The following is a 20045-nucleotide window of genomic DNA, read 5'->3' as shown; positions in this document are numbered from 1 at the left end:
TGAAATAATGCAAGAAAGGCGTGAAAACTAATTCCATCTTGAGTATCCTTTTGCCCTGCTACTCTTTCTTACCTAAATGTTTGCCCCCTAGAATTGATTTCCGTCCAAGGTTGGGGAGGGGCAATGCTCATTGCCCACACCGTCCTGTGGTTGCGGCACTGCACCTCCTTCCCCCGTAGTTGCTTTGAACTTTAGTCGGCTTGAAAATGCTTTATTTTCTTTAAGAGTATAATATCGTTTAATAACAACGATAAGATTCCTCTACACTAAATTTCTAGGTGAAAGTATAAAGGGACATGGACGACTGGAAGGGGGAGCAAGGATGGCCACACCTCCCTCTTAGAAATCGAATGTCAAGATATATTTCACACGTATATTTTGATTTCAGTCATAGTAATTTACATTAATGCAATAATTTCAAATTCAAGTGGTGTTTTTTGAGAGGGCAACACTATTATCGGCGTAATATACCCCATGGAAAAATACCTTGCTTTGCTTGTCCATCCGTTGAAAGAATCTGCGAACGTTCATGATTAGGGGGGGTAACTAACCCCCCGTATGGGCCTATGGCCTCCACTGGGTGTCAATCCAGGAGCGACAACGTTACCACTACACTGTCGGAAACCCACCTCGAATCATAGGAATATAATGTAAATTGTATATATACACCAAAGTATATATAAGTACCAAAAATTATCAATCAAAGGGGGAAATTTCCCTTATCCCCCATTCAAATAGCACACTGGTAGTAAAGCCCCATTGGATCTAATGACACATAGGCATAGCTGAAAAGATCCACACTCCACGATAGAGGTATGGTAATCCGCCACTGGATCATGTTAGTACAACACAAACAGACCCACGACATAAAAAGAAACTCACGTGTAGAAAATGGATGAAACATATTTTACATTGCAAAAAGGTACTGTTTCGTTTGTGCTGCGATGTGTAGAGCCGTTCGGTGCTGCCACCTATAGGCAGAACCGCGAACTTCATTCTCCCTTTTGTGGGTCAGTAGCCTCGGCTGAAGGTGGTAGGCCGCGGCCTAACCTAACTTGATAAAACGTGTTCTGTTGCGTCTTAATACGTGGTTGGTCGTCGTGAGGAAGGTGTTCGAGTAAATTGCGATTTTTAACGACATTGTAACAAGCTACGGATGTTGCCATTTTATTATGAAGACAGTGGTTCATGTAAATTAATACAATTGTATTTTTTCCCCCTGTTTCATTTATTTCACGTAACAAGGGCGCATGCTGGATTTTTTCTCCTGTGGGCCCCGAGTAAGATCTTGCACTTCAGCCATAGAAACTTTTATTATTGCTGTTGTTATTGTTATTACTTACACGCTATTATTATTATTGTCATTATTACTACTTTACAAACATAAAATTCAAATTGAATTGAAAATACTTTGGCGTTGTATACACGTTCAGACTCAAGTCTACTATTTAGAAACGACAATACAAGCTAGATTCACCTTGCTTCCTTTCCATTAACGCTTTGTTGATGAACAGTTGTTGTCCTTTTGTACATTTTCACAGAGCACAACATTTATCAAACAGATAACACACAATCTACTGTCCTGTCCTTCATGGTACCTCTGATATCCATGTTTTTATATGCGGAACGGTACTGTAAATAATGATAATAATAATAATATCAAGGTCAGATGATCCCGATTTCAGGAAATTATTTCCTTACTTTTCGTAATCCAGAACAGCCGTGAAATTCGAAAGGATCTTATTTAAAAGAGGTTAATTCTTGATATCTCTTGCAGTATATGTGTCTGAAATTTCTTGCAATTATCAAGGGGTCCTGGGTTCGATACCCAGGCATATTGTGCAGTGGTTCGACTCTTCGTATCTCTCCCGGAAGCGTTTCGATTCCTCGTGCCTCAACGGGCAGCGTTTCGATCTTTCTAGTTTCTATCAGGTAACCTTTAAGGCGAGGAGGGACAATTACGCACTAGTTGTACATTTATTTCAATATCGTCGGATTGGGCACTGCTATTTAAAAAAAGGGTTTAGTATGCAAGAGGGTGTGAATTTCTCACCATGTTGCAAGTGGAAACTCTTTTTCAAGTTGATTAGTAAGCTAGACACAATGTTTGAAACATATGATTAATACAGGGTGTTTCACCCAAGAAGCCGTGATTTCTAGCGGCTACAAAATTTATTTTAAGAATAGTATAGTAATAAACATAAATGGATACACAAGAAACAAAGTATAAATTTTGTTTTACACTGTTTTGTTTCGTTTGTTTCAGGTTGTATAGTCCAGTATAATAATGGCGGAACATAGACTGTCGTTGCAACAGAAGATCTCATTGGTGACTTTGTTCATTGAATCACGCTCCCTTGTTGGTGTCCAACGACGATTCCGACTGGAGAATCAGTGTGCATGGGCACCATCCACCAAGTCCATATGGCGTTATGTTGATCAGTTCAATAAAACTGGTAATGTTAGAGGGAAGCAAAGAGGGGGATCCAGACCAACTGTGCGTACAGAACAGCATATTGCCGTAGTGCGAGAATCTGTTGTGAATAGCCCGACAAAAAAATCTTTGCGACGTTTTTCATCAGAAAACGCAATATCCCTAACATCATGTTATCGTATTCTGCGAAAAGACTTGCAAATGTTCCCCTACAAAATGCAGAAGCTTCAAAAATTAACAGTCATTGGAAAAAGAAGGCGTTTGCATTTTGCAAATCAGTTCAGTGCGTTAATTGCTGATGACCCTGACATTATTGGTAACTTGTGGTGTACAGACGAAGCGTACTTTTATCTGTCAGGTGAAGTAAACAAACAAAATGTAAGGTTTTGGGCAACAGAAAATCCGCATGATTTGGTAGACTCACCTCTTCATCCGGAAAAGGTTTTCGTTTTGTGTGCTATTTCAAAACATGGCATAATTGGACCTTTCTTCTTTGATGGCTATGTCACATCAGAAAATTACTTGCAAATGGCTCGAACATGTCTTACATTAAACTTTAGTCTTTGATTTATCAGACCATGTAAATTTATCTTACAATGGGTATCATTTAAAAATGTTGTTGTACTTCAAAATCACGGCGTTTTCACTGAAACACCCTGTAAGTATTTACAGAATCCCATGTATTCCTTATGGGAAATTAACTCCAACTTCAAATTACGGCTAATCAAATGCGACTTTTCTACTTTTCCTTCTACTATGACATAGTTCATGTGTCCTTATCCGTCCATGTACTTTTCTACGTCATTGGATATTTGATATTGCCGAGAGAAAGAATAAAAACATGGTCCCATAAGCGAAATGCATCTGCGGCCATCCTGGCATTGTTGCCAAACCTGACGTGCATAAAAGAGCTACATTTCACCCTTAATACAGCTAAAGATGACTTTCAAGGAGCTAGATTAACGAAGGCTGCATAAAGTGCCTCCTAGGGTAATTTTAGGTGTCAGAGGGGTGGGGGGGCGCTGCTATTACCGTTAGCTTTAAAGTGATGGCAATTTATTCTTGGTTTTCACCGCCTAGATTTGGCGGCGTCACCCATCTCAAAAATCCAGTGATGTTCATATGAAATCGAAAATAAAGGATTCCCAGATAATAATATTGTCATCTTCACCTTAGCCACAGCGCTATATATAAAAATACCTGGGGGGGAAAGAGGGTGTGGGTGACGCAATATCACGTCACGTGCAAAATGCACACTCATGGCAAAGGTTGGTCTTTATGGGCCGGAGCCAGTGGTCGCATCATTGTGGGGCAGAGGGCAGGTGCCACAGTTCACAGTAAAACGAGTGCACGAGAGAGCCAGATCTGGCTCCAAAAGAACGAAGTTGGCAACAGTGATCGGCAGCTGCCCCAGCGAGAAAGACCTAGGGGAAATTGTCCCTCCTCGCCTTAAGCTTGACGGTTAAGGGGAGGAAGTACAGTTACGCACCAATTGTGCATTTATTTCAATATAGCCCGAATGAGCACTGCTACTAAATTTAAAAAAAAAAAAAAAAATGGGTGTATCAAGAGTATGAATTTCTCTACAACACTGCCAGGATGGCCCTAGGAGGCAAGGAGAAATGCATTGCACTTATGGGAGTATTATTTTATTTGTTCTCTTGGGAATATGAAACTTCCGATGGCATAGAGAAAGATATGAACGGAAAGAGGGCAGTTTGAAGATGTAATTGACAGACGGAAAAGTCGAAGCTTCAATTTGATTAGCCGTAACTTGATGTTGAAGTTGATTCCCCATAAGGAATACAAGGGATTCTGAAAATTCGTATTCATCATATATTTAAAATATCGTGTCCAGCTTAATAATCAACATAAAAAAACGATTCCACTTGCAACATGGAGAGACATTCATACTCTTGGGTACACCCAGGTTTTTTTTTAGTAGCAGTGCCCATTCGGGCGATATTGAAATAAATGCACAACTGGCGGGAAATTGTCACTCTTTAGCTTGTGCTGTGTCTGGAAACTTGTAGATGAGCAAGTGTTTTGTTTCCTATTGCAGCGCTCCTGTGGCGGTGTGAAGGCGACCTGTGGGATGAGCGCTGTTCCTCACCCCATTCCCGAATTCAGAGATGCAGATCAGTACAGGAGCCCAGTCACCGACGCAGGACATGAGATAATCCGACCCAAGCCAAGAAGGTAAGTGGCCAAAGTGAATCGTCATTTGTTTATTTGTAAAAAGTGTTCATTTCTTCCTTTGCAGATCTACCAGGTTTCATCGTCAATAACTTTTCCCGTTTTGTTTTCTTTCTTCTAGTGTAATTACAGAAGAAGTAAAGTAACAGAAGGTAATATGAATTTCCACTTTTTGTAATTGTATTAAAACTAAAGTGTTGTTTCTTCCAAATAGACAGCGTATTTTAGGAAAGTTGAGCAAGTGTGTGAAAAAGAAAATTTCGAATCATGTTTGTTGAAAAATGCTTGGTTTTGTTCTCATTCATGATGTTACGTTCCTAGCAACTTTCCTCACCCTTTACTCCTATAGTCGGGAGCATGGAGTTTCTAAGGGTCTACACTGAAACCTATCTTCAGGGTAGGTGCAGAACAAATCCAACCAACGTCGTGAAGTTTTAATGAAAAGTTTATTTACTGCTTGAGTGTTTACAGCCAGAGGTTAGTTAACTCGCAACTGGAACTTGGAGATCAATGGTTAATAGATAATTTCGAACTTTCTAGAAAGGTCAGACTAAGGTGGCCCAAACCTAGGGTTTTACAGAAGAGCGGCATACACCTATTCACTTCTTCCTAGATTAGACCGTTCCTATTTGGCCAGTCTAGGTCTTTAAAGAAGAGCGGCTTGCACCTATTCACTTCTACCTAGACTGACACCAGAACAGACCTCCTTACGGACCAAACTCCTTCGTATTTATACCCGAAGTTCCAGCCTCGAACACCTGTCTTTAGGTAATTTCTTATTACAATACTCTAAATTACAACAGAAAGATATTTGAAAAATACATAGTTTGGCAATTAATAATTTACAAAGAAAGTTTACATATTCATTTGAGTTAACAATTATTTCTTTAACGTTGATAAAATCTTACATTTTGGAAATATACAAATTTAAATGTTCCGCCATTATTTAATTACAATTAGGTTAGTTCATCAAACATGGATAATCTTTGATTGGCAAATCTATATTTACATCATAATAAATGCTCGTTGTCTTAAGCGAGCTGTCTTCATTTGATAGTTACAGAAAGGTGAATACATTAGTTCAACAACGCCTTGATTGGCGCGTTCATATTTGCGTCACAACATGTAGTATCACGGACATTAACAATGACTTGAGGTAACACTATATCAATTTTTCTTTTAACACGGCATTGCAAGGTTACAAAATAAGTAAGGTCGTAACAATGAGCACCTGGCTATTGTTTTGAGTTGCTGTTTTAAGTCCACTTTATGCACAGTAAGGCTAATCGGGACTGGCCTGCAGTTTAAAGTGGAATCCGAACCACTTGTGCCTCCACCGGGTATCGAACCCGGGACCCCTTGATTGGAAGGCAATGACGCTACCACTGCGCCATGGGGGAGGGCCGCTATTGTTTTGAGAAGCAATAATTATAATATTAGTTTTGCGCTACACTATAACCATGCTCTTGTCTCGAGCGCAACTATATCATATTTTGATCAATGAACTCAATCCGTCAAGTAAATGATCTGTCTGCTCAACAAACATAGCTCAGACACTAGACGCTTCCTACGTATGGTTCAAGTCATGATTGGAACGCCACATTACTTCAAAGAAAGTTTCGAAAGATAAGTTCCCCTCTCACAACCATGTGTCAAGTCCACGTGGAGCGCAGTATATCCTCCCCTCAAACATGTTTTCACCAATAGCGTCCGTTTTAGGAACTGGCAGTACTTGCCAAGTCCACGTGGAGTAAGATAAGATAAGATGTTGCGAATTCAATTTCTTTAGAGATTTCTGAACGTGAGGTTGCTGTTGCGTTATCTTTGCTGTGTTGTGCTATTTGTTTATACAACGTGGGACCTTGGGAGTATAACGTTGTCGCAGTTCGTGTTGGATGTCTATACGCTGCAGGTAAAAGTGACAACATTGCTTCTCAGAAAAACAGGTGGTGGATCAAAAGCATATACGTGTCCGGTCGGCTTCCTTTCGAGCTGTGTCAAGGATACCGAACTGGCGTTTCAATGAGGACTTCAACTTTAAGACAATTGAATTCACTCCATCGTTAACCAGACTGGCAAGTATTACCACACTCAAAACTCCAAAGTCAAGCGCCATACTTCTGCCTCTTATCACGTTAACATTTTTTTAACGCCCGCTACATGATACCTGATTAGCTAACTTCTAATTAATCTAATAACATAAGAGAAGTTCAGAAAGAAAACACGTTTAACACTAAACTTGAATCAGATCAACGAAATATTTTTTTCGTCCACGAATGTAGAACGCTGGAGGTGCTTCTTGTTTTGTAAACAATGCTACAACCTGTTATTAATTAACGCATCTACAGACGTGGCTAAATCTTGATCGTGAGAAAACTAAGACGAAGGAAAATTAGTTTTGCAACAGGAAGCAGGGATTAATGGCCGTGGGAGCCCTGCAGGGGGGCATATGCACGAGTTGTCTCCCGTCTTCCTTTCTCGCTCAAACACTGTGGTGTAGTTTTCTATGCTAAGTTCTTGGTGCTCGTAGCAGGAAGTATCACCTCCCTTTCTGCGTCTTTGTCTCCCTTTCATGTAATTTTTCTATCGCTCTTAGAATTTTTATCATTATCTTCTCAATAACTCTTTCGCTTCTTCCTCAATTGCTTTCATGTTATCTTGTGTCTCCGTCCATGTTTCTTTCTATCCCTCTCCTTCATTGTTTTCTCTCAAATCCGTTTCACTTCTCTCTCATTTGTTTCACTATGTCTCTCTCGTCTCCTCTTTCATTTATTTATCTTTCCCACTTCTTATTTCATTTGTTTATCACAGTCTCATTTTATTTGTTTCTCTCTGTCTCTCTCCCTTCTCTTTCCTTTAATTTGTTTCACTATCTCTCTTCCTCCTTTCATTTCTCTGTTTCATTACTTCTTTCATACATTTCACTCTCTCTGATCCTTTTTCATCTGTTTCACTGTCTCTATTTTCTTCTTCAACTTCTTTCGCTGTGTTATGTGTTTCACTCACTTTCCCTCCTCTCTTTATTTCCTTTCTTTCATCATCTATCCTTTCATTTTTCACTCTCTCCCCCTTCTTTTTCCATTTGTTTCTGACAGTCTTATTCCTTCTTTTGTTTGTTTATTTCACTATCTGTCCTTCCTTCTTTCATTTCTCTCAGTTTCATTTGTTTCACACTCTCTTCTCTTTTTTCATGTTTCACTATCTCTCTAAAACCTTTTTTTCATTTGTTTCACTCTGTCTTTCCCTTTCCTACTTTCTTTCGTTAGCTTCATTTATCCTTTCTTCTTTCTTTCTCTGTTTCATTCATTCTCTCCTTTTCTCATCTGTTTCAATGTCTCTTTCCTTCTTTCGTTTCTGTCACTCCCTCTATTTCCACTTTCATTTCTTTATCTCTCCACTTCTATTTCTTTCAGGGTGTAAGGGGTGACTATTTCCGAGACACCCAAATGTCAACCCCCTTTCACACCCTGTACTGCATTTTGCAGACTAGCGAGGATCTGGCGTCTTGACTTTCGGCCAGTATAATTCTCCATAAGAGTGTTGTGTGATGTCCTTGTGTGTTTGTGATTGTCCTTTCATCCATTTAAGCTTACCAGCATTCTGTGGTGTACCCAAGAGGGGGTTGGTGAGTATTATAACCTCCTTTTGCCCAGTATTCCTAAAGAAAATAATGTCAAAGGCAGGAAAATGTGACAAAAGAAGGCTGGCTACTAAGAAAAGTATGCGCAACCCCTTCCTTTCAAAAGTCCTGGGCACGTCACTGTCAACATTCATTCTCATTTTTGCAATTGGCCAAAAATGACAGAAAAGGGAAGTGAATAAACTAAGTCAATCAAATCAATCGTTTGTCTCACTCAGTTTCATTTGTTCCACCGTCTCTCTGTCTTCCTCTACATTGTAGTCACTCCCTCTGTTTCCTCCTTTCATTTGTTTACTTCCTGTCTTTCCATATTTCATTTGTTCCAAACTCTCTCTTTCCTCCTCTTATTGGTTTTACTCTATCTTTGATTCCTCGTTTGCTTCACTTTCTCTGCTTCATTCTTCCATTTTGTTTGGGGGTTTATCGGAGCTGGAATCATCTTGATCTTTGGTGTGTTGTTTTGTTTAACGTCTACAAATAATTTTCTTTCGCTTTTAACATTTTCATATTTCTCTTCTAAAAAATCCTCTGCTTTTCTCTTCAGTTGTCTTTTTCTCTTAACCGTTGTCTTTCCTTATCTTCTTTCCTCTTTGTCTTCTAATTCTTCCTCCGTATGTTTGACTTGTTTCTCTCTCTCTCTCTCTCTCCTACTTCTTGCATTTGTTTCAGTGTCTCTTATTTCTTGTTTCATTTGTTTTTGGCTCTCTCTTTGCACTCTCTTTCTTATTTTTTTCACTTCGCACACACACACACTCGCACCTATTTCATTTCTATTTCCTTCTTTCATTTGTTCCATTCCCTCCTTCTGTTCCCTACTATCATTCGTTTTTGTCCCTCTTTCATTCGTTTCGCTTCTCCGTTTACTTTTTTCCTTGCTTTCACTCTCTCTCCATCTGTCTTTCCATCATTCATTTGTTTAACTTTCTTTTTCTTTTCTTTATTTCTTTCACTCTCCTTTCACTCTTTCCTTCTTTCATTTGTTTGGGGAGTCTATCCTGGGGAGCTGGAAGCATACTTGGTCTTTGGTGTCTTGGTTTCTATTCGTTTTGTTTTCCGTCTACAACAAATGCAAATCGCAACGTTGTAGCAGCTTCCTAACCTTGCACAACGAGCAGATCAACTATCCACACATATAAAACGGACGGGGGCAATACACCGCTCCAGCGTTCCTCAGTTTTATTATCGCCATTTTGCAACCGGCTTTTAATCTCTCTTTCCTCGTTTGACTTGGTAATTGTGAAAAGGAGTGTAAGGAACATGTTTTCGGGTGCTGGTACTTGCACCCGGGGCACTGACTGGTCTTGCGAATACCTTTTATATAAGCTCTGAGTCGATATTTAATGGCTTCTCGGTGTTGACCAAATCTGCTGCAGACTCAGTTTTACGAGACTACCTGGAACGACGGTGGCAGTTCATCAGCCCCTCTTTTGTTCAGTCTGAGTAGGCTTGCTGTATTCGTGCGAGGTGGCTGGAGTCTTGGTGTACGGTGGGATGCATAATTATTAGGATGGAAAGCTCAAATTTCGTCCCACGTTTTTTCGTTTCTTTTTGCAAAATTGATTGATTTTGTTTATTTTACTTCGCTTTTCTGCCACCTTTGGCTAATCGCGAAGATGAGGATGAGTGATGATAATGAAATTGATGAAGGGACACTCGCAAACACCCATGACCAGGCCTGGATTCGAACCCGGGATCTCTGGCGTCGTAGCGCTTTTTTCAAAAGTACCTGGATCATTGAGCTATAATGCCATATAAGAACAAGTTTTTGAAAAGTTTATAGAAAAATACATAATATGTAAATAAGCTCGCTTTTTTTGTCCTGTTAGATCATCCGACCAGTTACGGCAAACCACCATACTGGGGGGTTTGTCAATAGAAGAGAAAAATTAAGGGGAAAAAAGTCAGACAATTTGCCGAGCAATACTTGTGCATACCACTGTATATATGTATATTCTCAAAATGTTGATTACACAAAACCTGAAATATAAGTCACGTGAAATACTTTTTTTGTTTCGACCAAGTGACACAAGAAAATGAGTCTACAGTTGTGGCACTTTTTATATCCCAATAGCAGCGATGTGCGTCTACGCGTAAACATCGATAGTCTACATTCTACACGTAGACTATTTTATACACGCAGATTACGTAATCTATGTAAACAACATGGCGAAAGGTGATAACTTAGCAAAGGGCGCCGAGGAATTAAAAGAAAATTATACTGCGTATCAGTTGCTGATGTGTGACAGAAACTCTTCATACTCTTTCTTCCAAATTCGAACAATTTCTCACCTAGGAAGAAACCTAACATAGGAAATATTCTTAGTGTTTCATGGGGAAAAGACCACTCTTACCTCACGACTGCCATCTGTTGTTGTTTTTTGCATACTATTTATCTTCTTCCATAGTTGATAATAGAAGAGAAGAGAAATTTTGTTGTACTATATAGGATTCTTTTCATTTCGTTAGGAACCAGTGTAGTTGAAAATGTCACTTTCCTTTCATGAAACCCTTGAAAATTAATTTTAATGCACTTTAGATTGTCTACGTAGTCTATGTAAACTACAACCAAATGTAATCTACGCGTAGATTACGTGTAGACAACGCATGTAGACGTAAACTTATAGTCTACGGCACACCACTGCCCCATAGTCAACACTATCGTACGTAACGTAACATGCTGATTGCCCCCTCACCCCCCTCTTCCGTACGCCCGATCAATGGCCATATTTTCAACGTCTAGCAAACTAAATGGAAGATACACACAAACTGTTAATTTGCAACATTCGTAATTTGTCAGTTGCCCCAAGGCCGGTGCATACAGGTGAGTCAATTAGGGATTGTGAACGGTCAGTGGTTAAGTTATGGCCCCACTTTGAAGAAACGAGAAGGAAAGAGTATATACTTTCTAAACTTATCATGGCGTGATAAAGTAATTACAAAAAAAGTATCACCTAGGCCTACATGTCGATCGAAATTAATCACTTTGTGTGTCGGATGTTCCGGGTTTTGCAGTTAACATGTTAACTCTCCGTTGGCGGCGCTAGTGATTTCGGCATTAATTCCAGATATGTCAATCCAAAGTTTTTTCTCTCCCATCTACTCAGCTCACAGGAGTCAAAGGAGTCTGGACCCCCTCTTCATCCTCGAAAGTCTTACCAAGTCCACAATTAAGTAACTAAAAATACTTGTTTGCCATTGTACATTATGAAGTTATATATTTCCACAGAACATACATTCAGGTAAGGATGAAATTGTACATATACAGCTTAGCGTTGACCTTGCTTGCGAAAATTCTTGCGTACCATCACTAGTACTAATAATAATATACATAAAAATAGTGATCACGGACTTTACATTTCTGATATTCAATAAATAATCAATTTAAAATTATTTTGACAGTAATTTATTTGATAGGACAGCTGTTTTTATACTTTTTAGTGATCTTAACTACATAATTACATTACTATTCTTATATGCCAAACGTGCCGGGTTCGAATCTCATCTTGAGCATGGGTGTTCTGTGAGTATCTCTTCATTAATTTCATCACATCATCCTCATCTTCGCAATTAGCCAAAAGTGGCAGAAAAGCGAAGTAAAAGAAACTAAATCATCCAACAAACCAAATGTATTCTTATGTAATATTTTTGCCTTTTTATTAATAATACATATTATCAATGTCCCGTTATATTATTATTAATCTTATTAACGTAAACATTATTATTATTACATTTGAGACACTAGGGTCCGGACTCTTCCCGAAATATGGTTCTTGATACGTGCTTGAACCCGTGACCTTTTGATCATGGTAAAAATTATTTTAATTACAGCTATTTTCTAATTTGTTCTTCTGTCTACACGGATATACGTATCTCGGGGTGAAATATGTGATAAGAGGCACTGATAGCTGTTTCAAAGTATTGAGAAAGTTTCTTTTTAGTCACCCTGTTCCAATCGTGGAATTCCAATGAGGTGTTCCGAGGCAACGGTCTAGCCAGCTAGCCTGGTACGTTGGCGATCCAGGTACGGTTGCATCGAGAGAAAAAATCGAGAAATTAATAACGCTCGGTACAAAGGGAGGGCATTTACATACCTCCAGTGGGCAATAAACCGGCTGCAAACAAAACACGACCAAGGGGCGACGTTACGGGGTAATTAGCCAGGCGGTGAAAGTCCGATACCAGGGAGAGTGAGCTAGCTGCCTGCATGAAATTGTATCAGGCCGGGAGGGGGAAAAAAGATCCGTCAAGATGGCGTTGTTGTAGCCCACGTGGTGGTTGTTCACCAGTGGCGGGTTCAGCAATGCCACTTGGGAGGGGCGATTTTCCCGCGCGGAAGTTAATTCTCAAGGACGAACCCCCAAAATACTAACCAAGTACTAAAAATAAATAATGAAAATATACTTGTTTATAATCAATGGCTTTTCATTTCCTCTGAACTTAATGTAAGGCAAGGGAAGAATTAGATTGGAATCATACGGCTTTGAATGACAGTATCACACAGAAGGGCTCTTGAGTAAGAACATGGTACGTCCGGTAGGGGATGGCTAGTGGGGACACGCTCCTCCTGGAAAACGAATGTCCACCTAAAAATTATACATGGGTTGGAAATTTAATAGTGGCAACTATTAATTTACAAATGCTACGAAAGAGATACCTCTGTGAAACTTTTACAGTCCTTCGATGTAGTCAGTCACCAGCATTCTGTTCAACCGTTGCCAGAGATCTGGAAGTCGTAGTATTTGTGTAGCAGTACCTGTTCTGTTGATGGTTTTATTTAAGTGGTCTATTGACTCAAGAATCTCTGGAACAGTTCTGAAGCTTCACCTTAGGGATCAAATCAAAGTTACAGGGGCTTAAGTCTGGGAAGTATGGGTGTTGGTAGAGCATCTGCCAGCTCAATCGAGCTAACAAATCAGCCACAGGTTGCGCTACATGCGCCCGAGCATTGTCCTGCAAAATGGTGAGAGCATTCAGGAGAAAGTGTCGCCTCTTCTTTCGCAACGCAAGTTGCAGGTTATGTTCTAAAAATGAACAGTAATACTGCGCATTGACGACGGTCTGTCCTGGAGGTAAGGCGAGAATCACCAGAACTTTCACGTTAGTGCGGTTCTGACTACACAACTTTAGAGCGCCAACTCCAACGATACTCTATTTCTCTCGTCACTGCGCATGCGCCCAATGTTGGAAGGAAGAGTCCATTTACTGGGAGGTAGCTTAGGTGTCAAACTAACATGTGGTATAAGTGAGAAGCACCGGTTCCGTTTCATGGCGTATGTACAGCAGTGTTGCCACTATTAAATTTCCAACCCACGTATATTCCACACGTAATTTCATTTTTCATCACAGTAATTTGTGTTATTTATTATAAATGCGTTGAAGGAACATGATAATTTCAGACGGAAATAGTGATTTTTTAGGTTGGCAATACTATTATGGGGAAAATATGCCTCCTTTGACCCTCCGAAAAAATTACTTTGGTTGCACCTCTCTGGAAAGAATCGTGCGGATGTCCGTTTTGGTCATTATTGAGTTACAAAGTAAAAAGAGCCAACATTCAATTTTCGGGTGTAATTGCCAAGTCATGCAATTTGCATTGGACTCCTGGACGCTTCTGAAATTAGTAAACACAAGACGAAAGCAATTTATATACAGTATAGCTTCTAATAACTTTTCTATTTGAAAGAAACTCGGTATAATAACCAAAATGTCACCATGTTTTAACATTTATGCACACTACTTATGATAATATGCATAAAATATTCATCTGAAACTTTCCTTTTTGTCAACTGGATATAACATTATTTTTCGTTGTTCAATAAACATAAATTCTTTATCTTTCTGACATTAATTTTCTTGCCAGAGGAGTTATTTTATACAAATAAATATAATCTTGAGTACACGCGATCTAGAGCTCTATTCTTATATACCTATTAATGAAATAATATCAATACACTATTAATTAATTTACATATTTTATTAGACTATAATTTAATTTTATGTAGTTATTTTTTAATTTTATTATTATTATTATTACTGAGACACTTGGTTCGACCTCCCCAGAAATAATTTTCTAGATATGTGCCTGCTAGAAAGGGCGAATACTTGACAAGAAAACTCTTTTTCCAAATGTACTCCTTCGCCAACGCACATTTCCCTCGGTCTTCCATCACCGTTTTACCAATGACATCATAGGAGACTCAATGAGGGAGGCGGCAGGTTCGGAGTCTTTAACCTCAGATGATGAATCGCTCTGCCTTCACGTGGGCATAGCGTTATGCGCGCAAGTCATGTCCGATGCACGTTAACTCTCGACAAACGACAATCGTTTTTCACAACTCGGCAAGCTTTTTTTGTACAATGCCAAGGTGGGTACGCAACAGGTGGGTAAATAAAGCGCTACGTGTGTTGTATTGGCAGAGATTATAACGAACTTTTGGAGCCCCTTTATAAGTATATACATAGTTCGCTGCACTTATTGACTCTCTCTGCACTCGCATGTCTAGTTGGTTACACCACAGATAAGGGTATATATACCAACCCTTATCTGTCGTTACACGATGCAACATCGACTCGTCTAATTCGTTGAATTGGTGTCAAGTAGTGTATTTGGTGCCTGCACCGTTTGCATTACGTTTTAAAGCTATAGATGGTCACGTGGTGCGTGCTAACTAATCAAATGAACGTTTAAAGCAGCAGGCAGGCATTTGTTGAATCTTCTGAACACCGCTATTCGTCTTCTTGGTTGAACGACATTTCCTTGCACCAGCCTGACACCGGAATATTCCTGCACTACACCTAGTGTCGAGAGATGCAGCGAAATGGAAGGGGCTAATGTTTCCTTAAGGGACATACCAAACTAATGGACGCATCAGAAATGCATTGCATACATGTTAATAAAATAATAATAATTAGCCCAAATTTAAATATTTAACCAAAGATAACAAGTGAAGTACAGTGGGATCCATGACTATTACCGTACAAATTATCCATGACTATTTTCACTAATTTATCTCTTACATCCTATGTGTTTTAAGCGATGGATTTTTATGTATGCTGGTGCAGAAGTTGTCAACAGCTTGTTTTGAGTTTTCTTTTAATTCTTGAAGCTCTTATTGGGCTAAATAAAGTGCACGAACATGGTGATGGACAATTTGCACGGCAATACTCATGGATCCCACTGTACGTGTCAAGTTACTCCTAATGGATCGAATAGCAGCAGGATGCAGAATCCTTGGGGGGAGGGACAGGGGAGATTCTCCCTACCAATAATATTATCATAAGAATCCCCAAGTAAAATTTCCGGGGAGGGAAGTTTTTGTTAGATTGATTGATTTGGTGTTTTAAGTTCACTTTATGTACAGTGTAGCTAATCAGGACTGGACCTACAGTTTAAAGTGCGATCCGAACCACTATGTACCTCCACCGGGTATCGAACCCGGGACCTCTCAATTACAAGGAGGCGACTGTGCCATCGGGTAGGCCTGAACCTTTGTTAGAACAACAAATATAAGCAATGTGTCTTGTCTTCGTACGAGGATTAAGTCATAAGTCATGGCAACTGTTGTTTTTTTTCGCCAACAGGGGACAACACGAGAAATCTAAGATATACGTTTGTAAGTGTATGGAATGTACCTTCGAATGAAGCCACCAGATGAAATTTGGATACAGGAGACTCTCGTAGGGAAGAGGCAGAACACAAGACAGTGGACAACAGTGTTTTATTATGGCATGAACAACAAGTACACAAGACTACACTGTTTAACAACCTTCAAACTATTCACCGAGGTTATCCACTGATCGTTGCCAGCGATTGTGTAGGCGTTAAATACTATCCGCTTCGACTCGAACCCGCGACCTATCGGTTTCGAACCTGTCAGGCTATCTTCGCACGTTCTCCCCTTGTCACCCTGGCTTAGCTGCATGTGCAGCGCTAACGTATGCCACCTCTCGCCGAAATACTGTTACGATCTCTTCTTTGTTGGCAAACCGTTTCCCACGCAATGGCTTCTTCACTTTGGGGATGAGATCATAGTCACATGGACTTAGATCAGGAGAATAAGGCGGGTGTGGAAGATCCTCTCATCCCCAACGCCGTAAGCGACGCCTAACAATGTCCGCCGTGTGAGCTGTCGCGTTATCGTGTTGGATAATGGCGTTGTCCACAAGTTCTTGACGTATGTTCCGTACTGCACGGCACGATTGTGTGACATCAAAAATGAAGTGTAATACGCTGCATTCACAGTGTGCTTCTCACGCACTGGATGGCACACAAGAACACCTTGACAGTCGTATGCCAGAATGACCTCCATTTTCGAACGCTGTCACTCACCAACTGAACTTGTGTGTGCGCGTGCTTACTACCCCACCGTTGTTCACTTACACCATCTGGTGGTTTCTTTCGAAAGTACTTTCCATACACTTTCAAACGTATATCTTAGATTTGTCATGTTGTCCCCTGTTCGCGAGAAAAAATATAGTTGCCATGACTTATGACTTAACCCACGTAGACTATATGCGTTACTAATGATAGTAACAATGTAAAATAAAAGTAAAACAAAAATATATGACAAATATTAGTATGGAATCGAATTGGCTTGTATCAATAGAAATAAAAAATTAAACCTAACTTACACACAATAAAACCATTTCAACTATTTTGTAATTTATTGTTTTTAACCAGTTGGTAATGGAATAAGTTGATATTTAATAGATACAGTAGAGTAGACACCAAAGGAACATGAAAGGAGTTCGGATTTAACAAAAACATCGCATAATGAAGGATGGCTTTAAGGGGAATAAGCTTCTGTTCGAATTACCTAGTACTCGACTTATCCAAGTCCGAATTAAAAATAATCTACTGTGTGTGTATATGAAGGTAACAATAAATTCCTTTATATATATTTAATAACGTATATATTTGAAATATTTAGTGATTTATTACTTTATATGAAATAACATAATAAATATGTGTATAATGTAATCATTCAGATATAATTTGTGCGTGTGTAAATTAAGATCAGTGATCAATGATTTCGAAATCTCGCAGGTAGTAGCATAATCGTGTGTCCTTTAAATGTGTATTTGACCTTTCATCAGTCTCATCATCTCACCCTTCATCCTCATCATTGTTATTATGGGTGTAAGGGGTGATCCTCTATCAAGACACCTAAATGGAAACCTGTTTTCCACGTACTACCCCCTCCCTCCCTCCTCCCCCGGACTGCATTTTGGAGACTAGCAAGGGCCTCGCGTCTCCAATCACGGCCAGTATATTCCTCCGTGGGTCCTGTTTTGTGTCGTCTATATATATATATAATGTTTGTGATCAGGTGATCAGTGGCGTGCCCAAGGCGGGTTGATGAGGGTCATAATTAGCTCTCTGCCCCCGTATCGCTCCCCCCCCAAAAAGAACGTCAAAAGTAGGAAAAGATGGCAAAATGAGGGCAGACTACTAACGAAAGCATACATAACCATAGGCGTCGCCAGAAAATTTTACAGGGGGGGTGGGGTAAATTATAAAAGTTGAATAGTAGATAAATAAGAGTATTATTGCCACGGTTAATAATGTTGTTATACAATAATAAATATTATAAACTAACAAAAGTAAATTTTATTGGAAATAGTATAATCATTATCATTACTATTAGGCTATATATGGGGAGAGACGATTCACCAAACGAGTGAATACCAGTACAACTATTTTCCATTACTTCTTTTGCATTTTATGCAGTTAGTATCTGAATGCATTTTGATATTAACTTTTGCACGTCTCTTTCAAGAAAAGGCTTTAAATGTTAGGGGGATTTTTTTATATAAAGTGTGTTGTGTGACCTCTCACCTACAACTGTAATTATTAGAATTTTGAAAACTGTGGAATCATTTGTTGTTTGGATGAAATGATAGAATATAACCTTGTGCCTGTATTTTTTACTCAATATTTTCGAATCAATGCTAGTTTTACTTTGATTATTCTGTTCGAATACTAACTAACTCAACTTTATTTCTGTTCTTAACAATAAGAGTAACAAACTTTCGGATTTCTTGTGTCTTTAAATGAACGATGTTAATTTCCAGGGGGTCCACCGACACGTTCGACCCCCCCCCCCCGACGCCCATGTACGTAACCCCCCCTTTCGAAAATCCTAGGCACGCCACTGCTTGTGATTGCACCTTCATCCAACTTATGATTTATCCTCATCTTCGCGATTAGATAAAATTCTAGGACGTATTTAGGGTGGTCCATGGGATCCGCCCCCCCAAAAAACTTACTAATTACAAAAAATTAAATAATGAAAATATATCTGTTCTTTAATCGAGGGTTATTAATTTCCGCCGATCTTATTGGAAGGCAAGGATTATATTGTAATCATACTACTTTGAATGACAGTGACAAAGTAGATTTATGCAAGATTTATTACTACTTACAACGTAACATTCATAAAGTATCACCAGGAAGTTTACTTTTCGTCAACTGGATGTAACACCCTTTTTATATATTTAATAAATATTCAATTCTTTATCTATTTGACATTAATTTCCTTGCCAGGGCAGTTTTTTTTGTACAAATTTTGCCGCCTTAACTGCACGTAAGCTACAGTCCCGCAGAATTAACTTGAGACAAATAGCTGCCGGCGCCACTGCAGGAGTACCAACCTACATCGAACGCTTGACTCTCACGCGAATCGCGGGCAATCAGCTGACGATGGGAGATTTGAATAATAATTACATTGTGTAATGGAAATATCACTGTGTTAAGAGGACATGCTAAGAAAATTATAGGCATTATAAGTATTCTTACACAATAAATGGATAAACAGTTTATTCTTTACGTTTAATCCGTAATTTGGAAACACTGCCCCTTCGCTTGCTTCACCAGCCACTGCACGTGAGTCCTTTCAACAGTTGGTAACATTTCGCGCGCCCGAACATTAGTGTCTCCGTTGGCCAGTTACAGCGAGAAGTCCCTAGCTCTAGCCAATTCGAGCGCGGTTGCATCACTCACAGAGCGGCCATTTCTCCCAAGTTAATTCTGCGGGACTGTAGATAATGAATACGTGCTGTTATATCACTATTCTTATAGCGTCCTTTTACGTATTCATGTAATACAAATATATTAATTTTAATAATTTAATTAATGCTTTTATAATTAATATAATAATTAATTTTGTTTCAATATTATTTTGTGACACTTGATTCGCCCCCCCCCCCCCCTCCCCGCTGAAACATATTTCTAGATACGTGCCTGCCAAAATTGGCAGAGAGAAGGATTAAAATAGCCAAACGAATCAGTCATAATGTTAACCGTGTAAAAGGCAATCACTAATCTAGACCAAGGCGCTGGTGAGGTGATAAGAGTCTTGAGTGTTGGAAGCGGGTGTCAGCTTTCAACTGCGTGTGAGCCTCCACGTCGTCGCAGGCGCTCCCGTCAATGTCCTTCGGATCCTCTAGGTTTTCCTCTTTTCCCGAGGGAAAAAGAAAAGCACGCGCGCGAGAGGAAAAAGCGACACGAAGCCTCCGTTCTTGTGGAGGGGAAAGGCGCTGGTTTACGACGTTTGTGGAAAGGGAGATCCACACCTTTTACCACGCAATTAACATACGGAAAGAGCGTCTATAATCTTATAAATCCAGTGGCTTGCGCAGGATTTTCCAAAGGGATGTATGTATACTTTTTTTTTTAGTAGTCAGCCCCAGGGTGCGAAATCATAGAAGACTGGTGGAGGAGTAAAGTATTTATAGTGCAGTATACAGAAAGTTCCGAAGAACAGACTGAGTATA

The 20045-nt window shown here is 39.5% G+C and overlaps 1 protein-coding gene and 1 non-coding gene across 2 annotated transcripts in view; one reads left to right on the top strand and one right to left on the bottom strand.

Moving 5' to 3' along the window:
* The window catches only part of LOC145997143 (ankyrin repeat and BTB/POZ domain-containing protein 2), a 331863-nt gene that overhangs the window by 133777 nt on the left and 178041 nt on the right, over positions 1-20045 (top strand). Inside the window, exon 3 of the mRNA XM_083133787.1 lies at positions 4497-4633. Within this exon, the coding sequence (XP_082989913.1) occupies positions 4530-4633 (104 nt within the window). The 5' untranslated portion in view covers positions 4497-4529. The remainder of the gene's footprint in view (positions 1-4496; positions 4634-20045) is intronic.
* TRNAG-UCC (transfer RNA glycine (anticodon UCC)) lies at positions 5959-6034 on the bottom strand. Its single transcript has one exon. It is a non-coding gene; the product is annotated as a tRNA-Gly (tRNA).

Source organism: Lepisma saccharinum, chromosome 13 (genome assembly GCF_977018435.1).
Source record: "Lepisma saccharinum chromosome 13, izLepSacc3.1, whole genome shotgun sequence".
NCBI classification, from domain to species: Eukaryota; Metazoa; Arthropoda; class Insecta; order Zygentoma; family Lepismatidae; genus Lepisma; species Lepisma saccharinum.
This window is presented reverse-complemented; position numbering and strand designations above follow the sequence as displayed.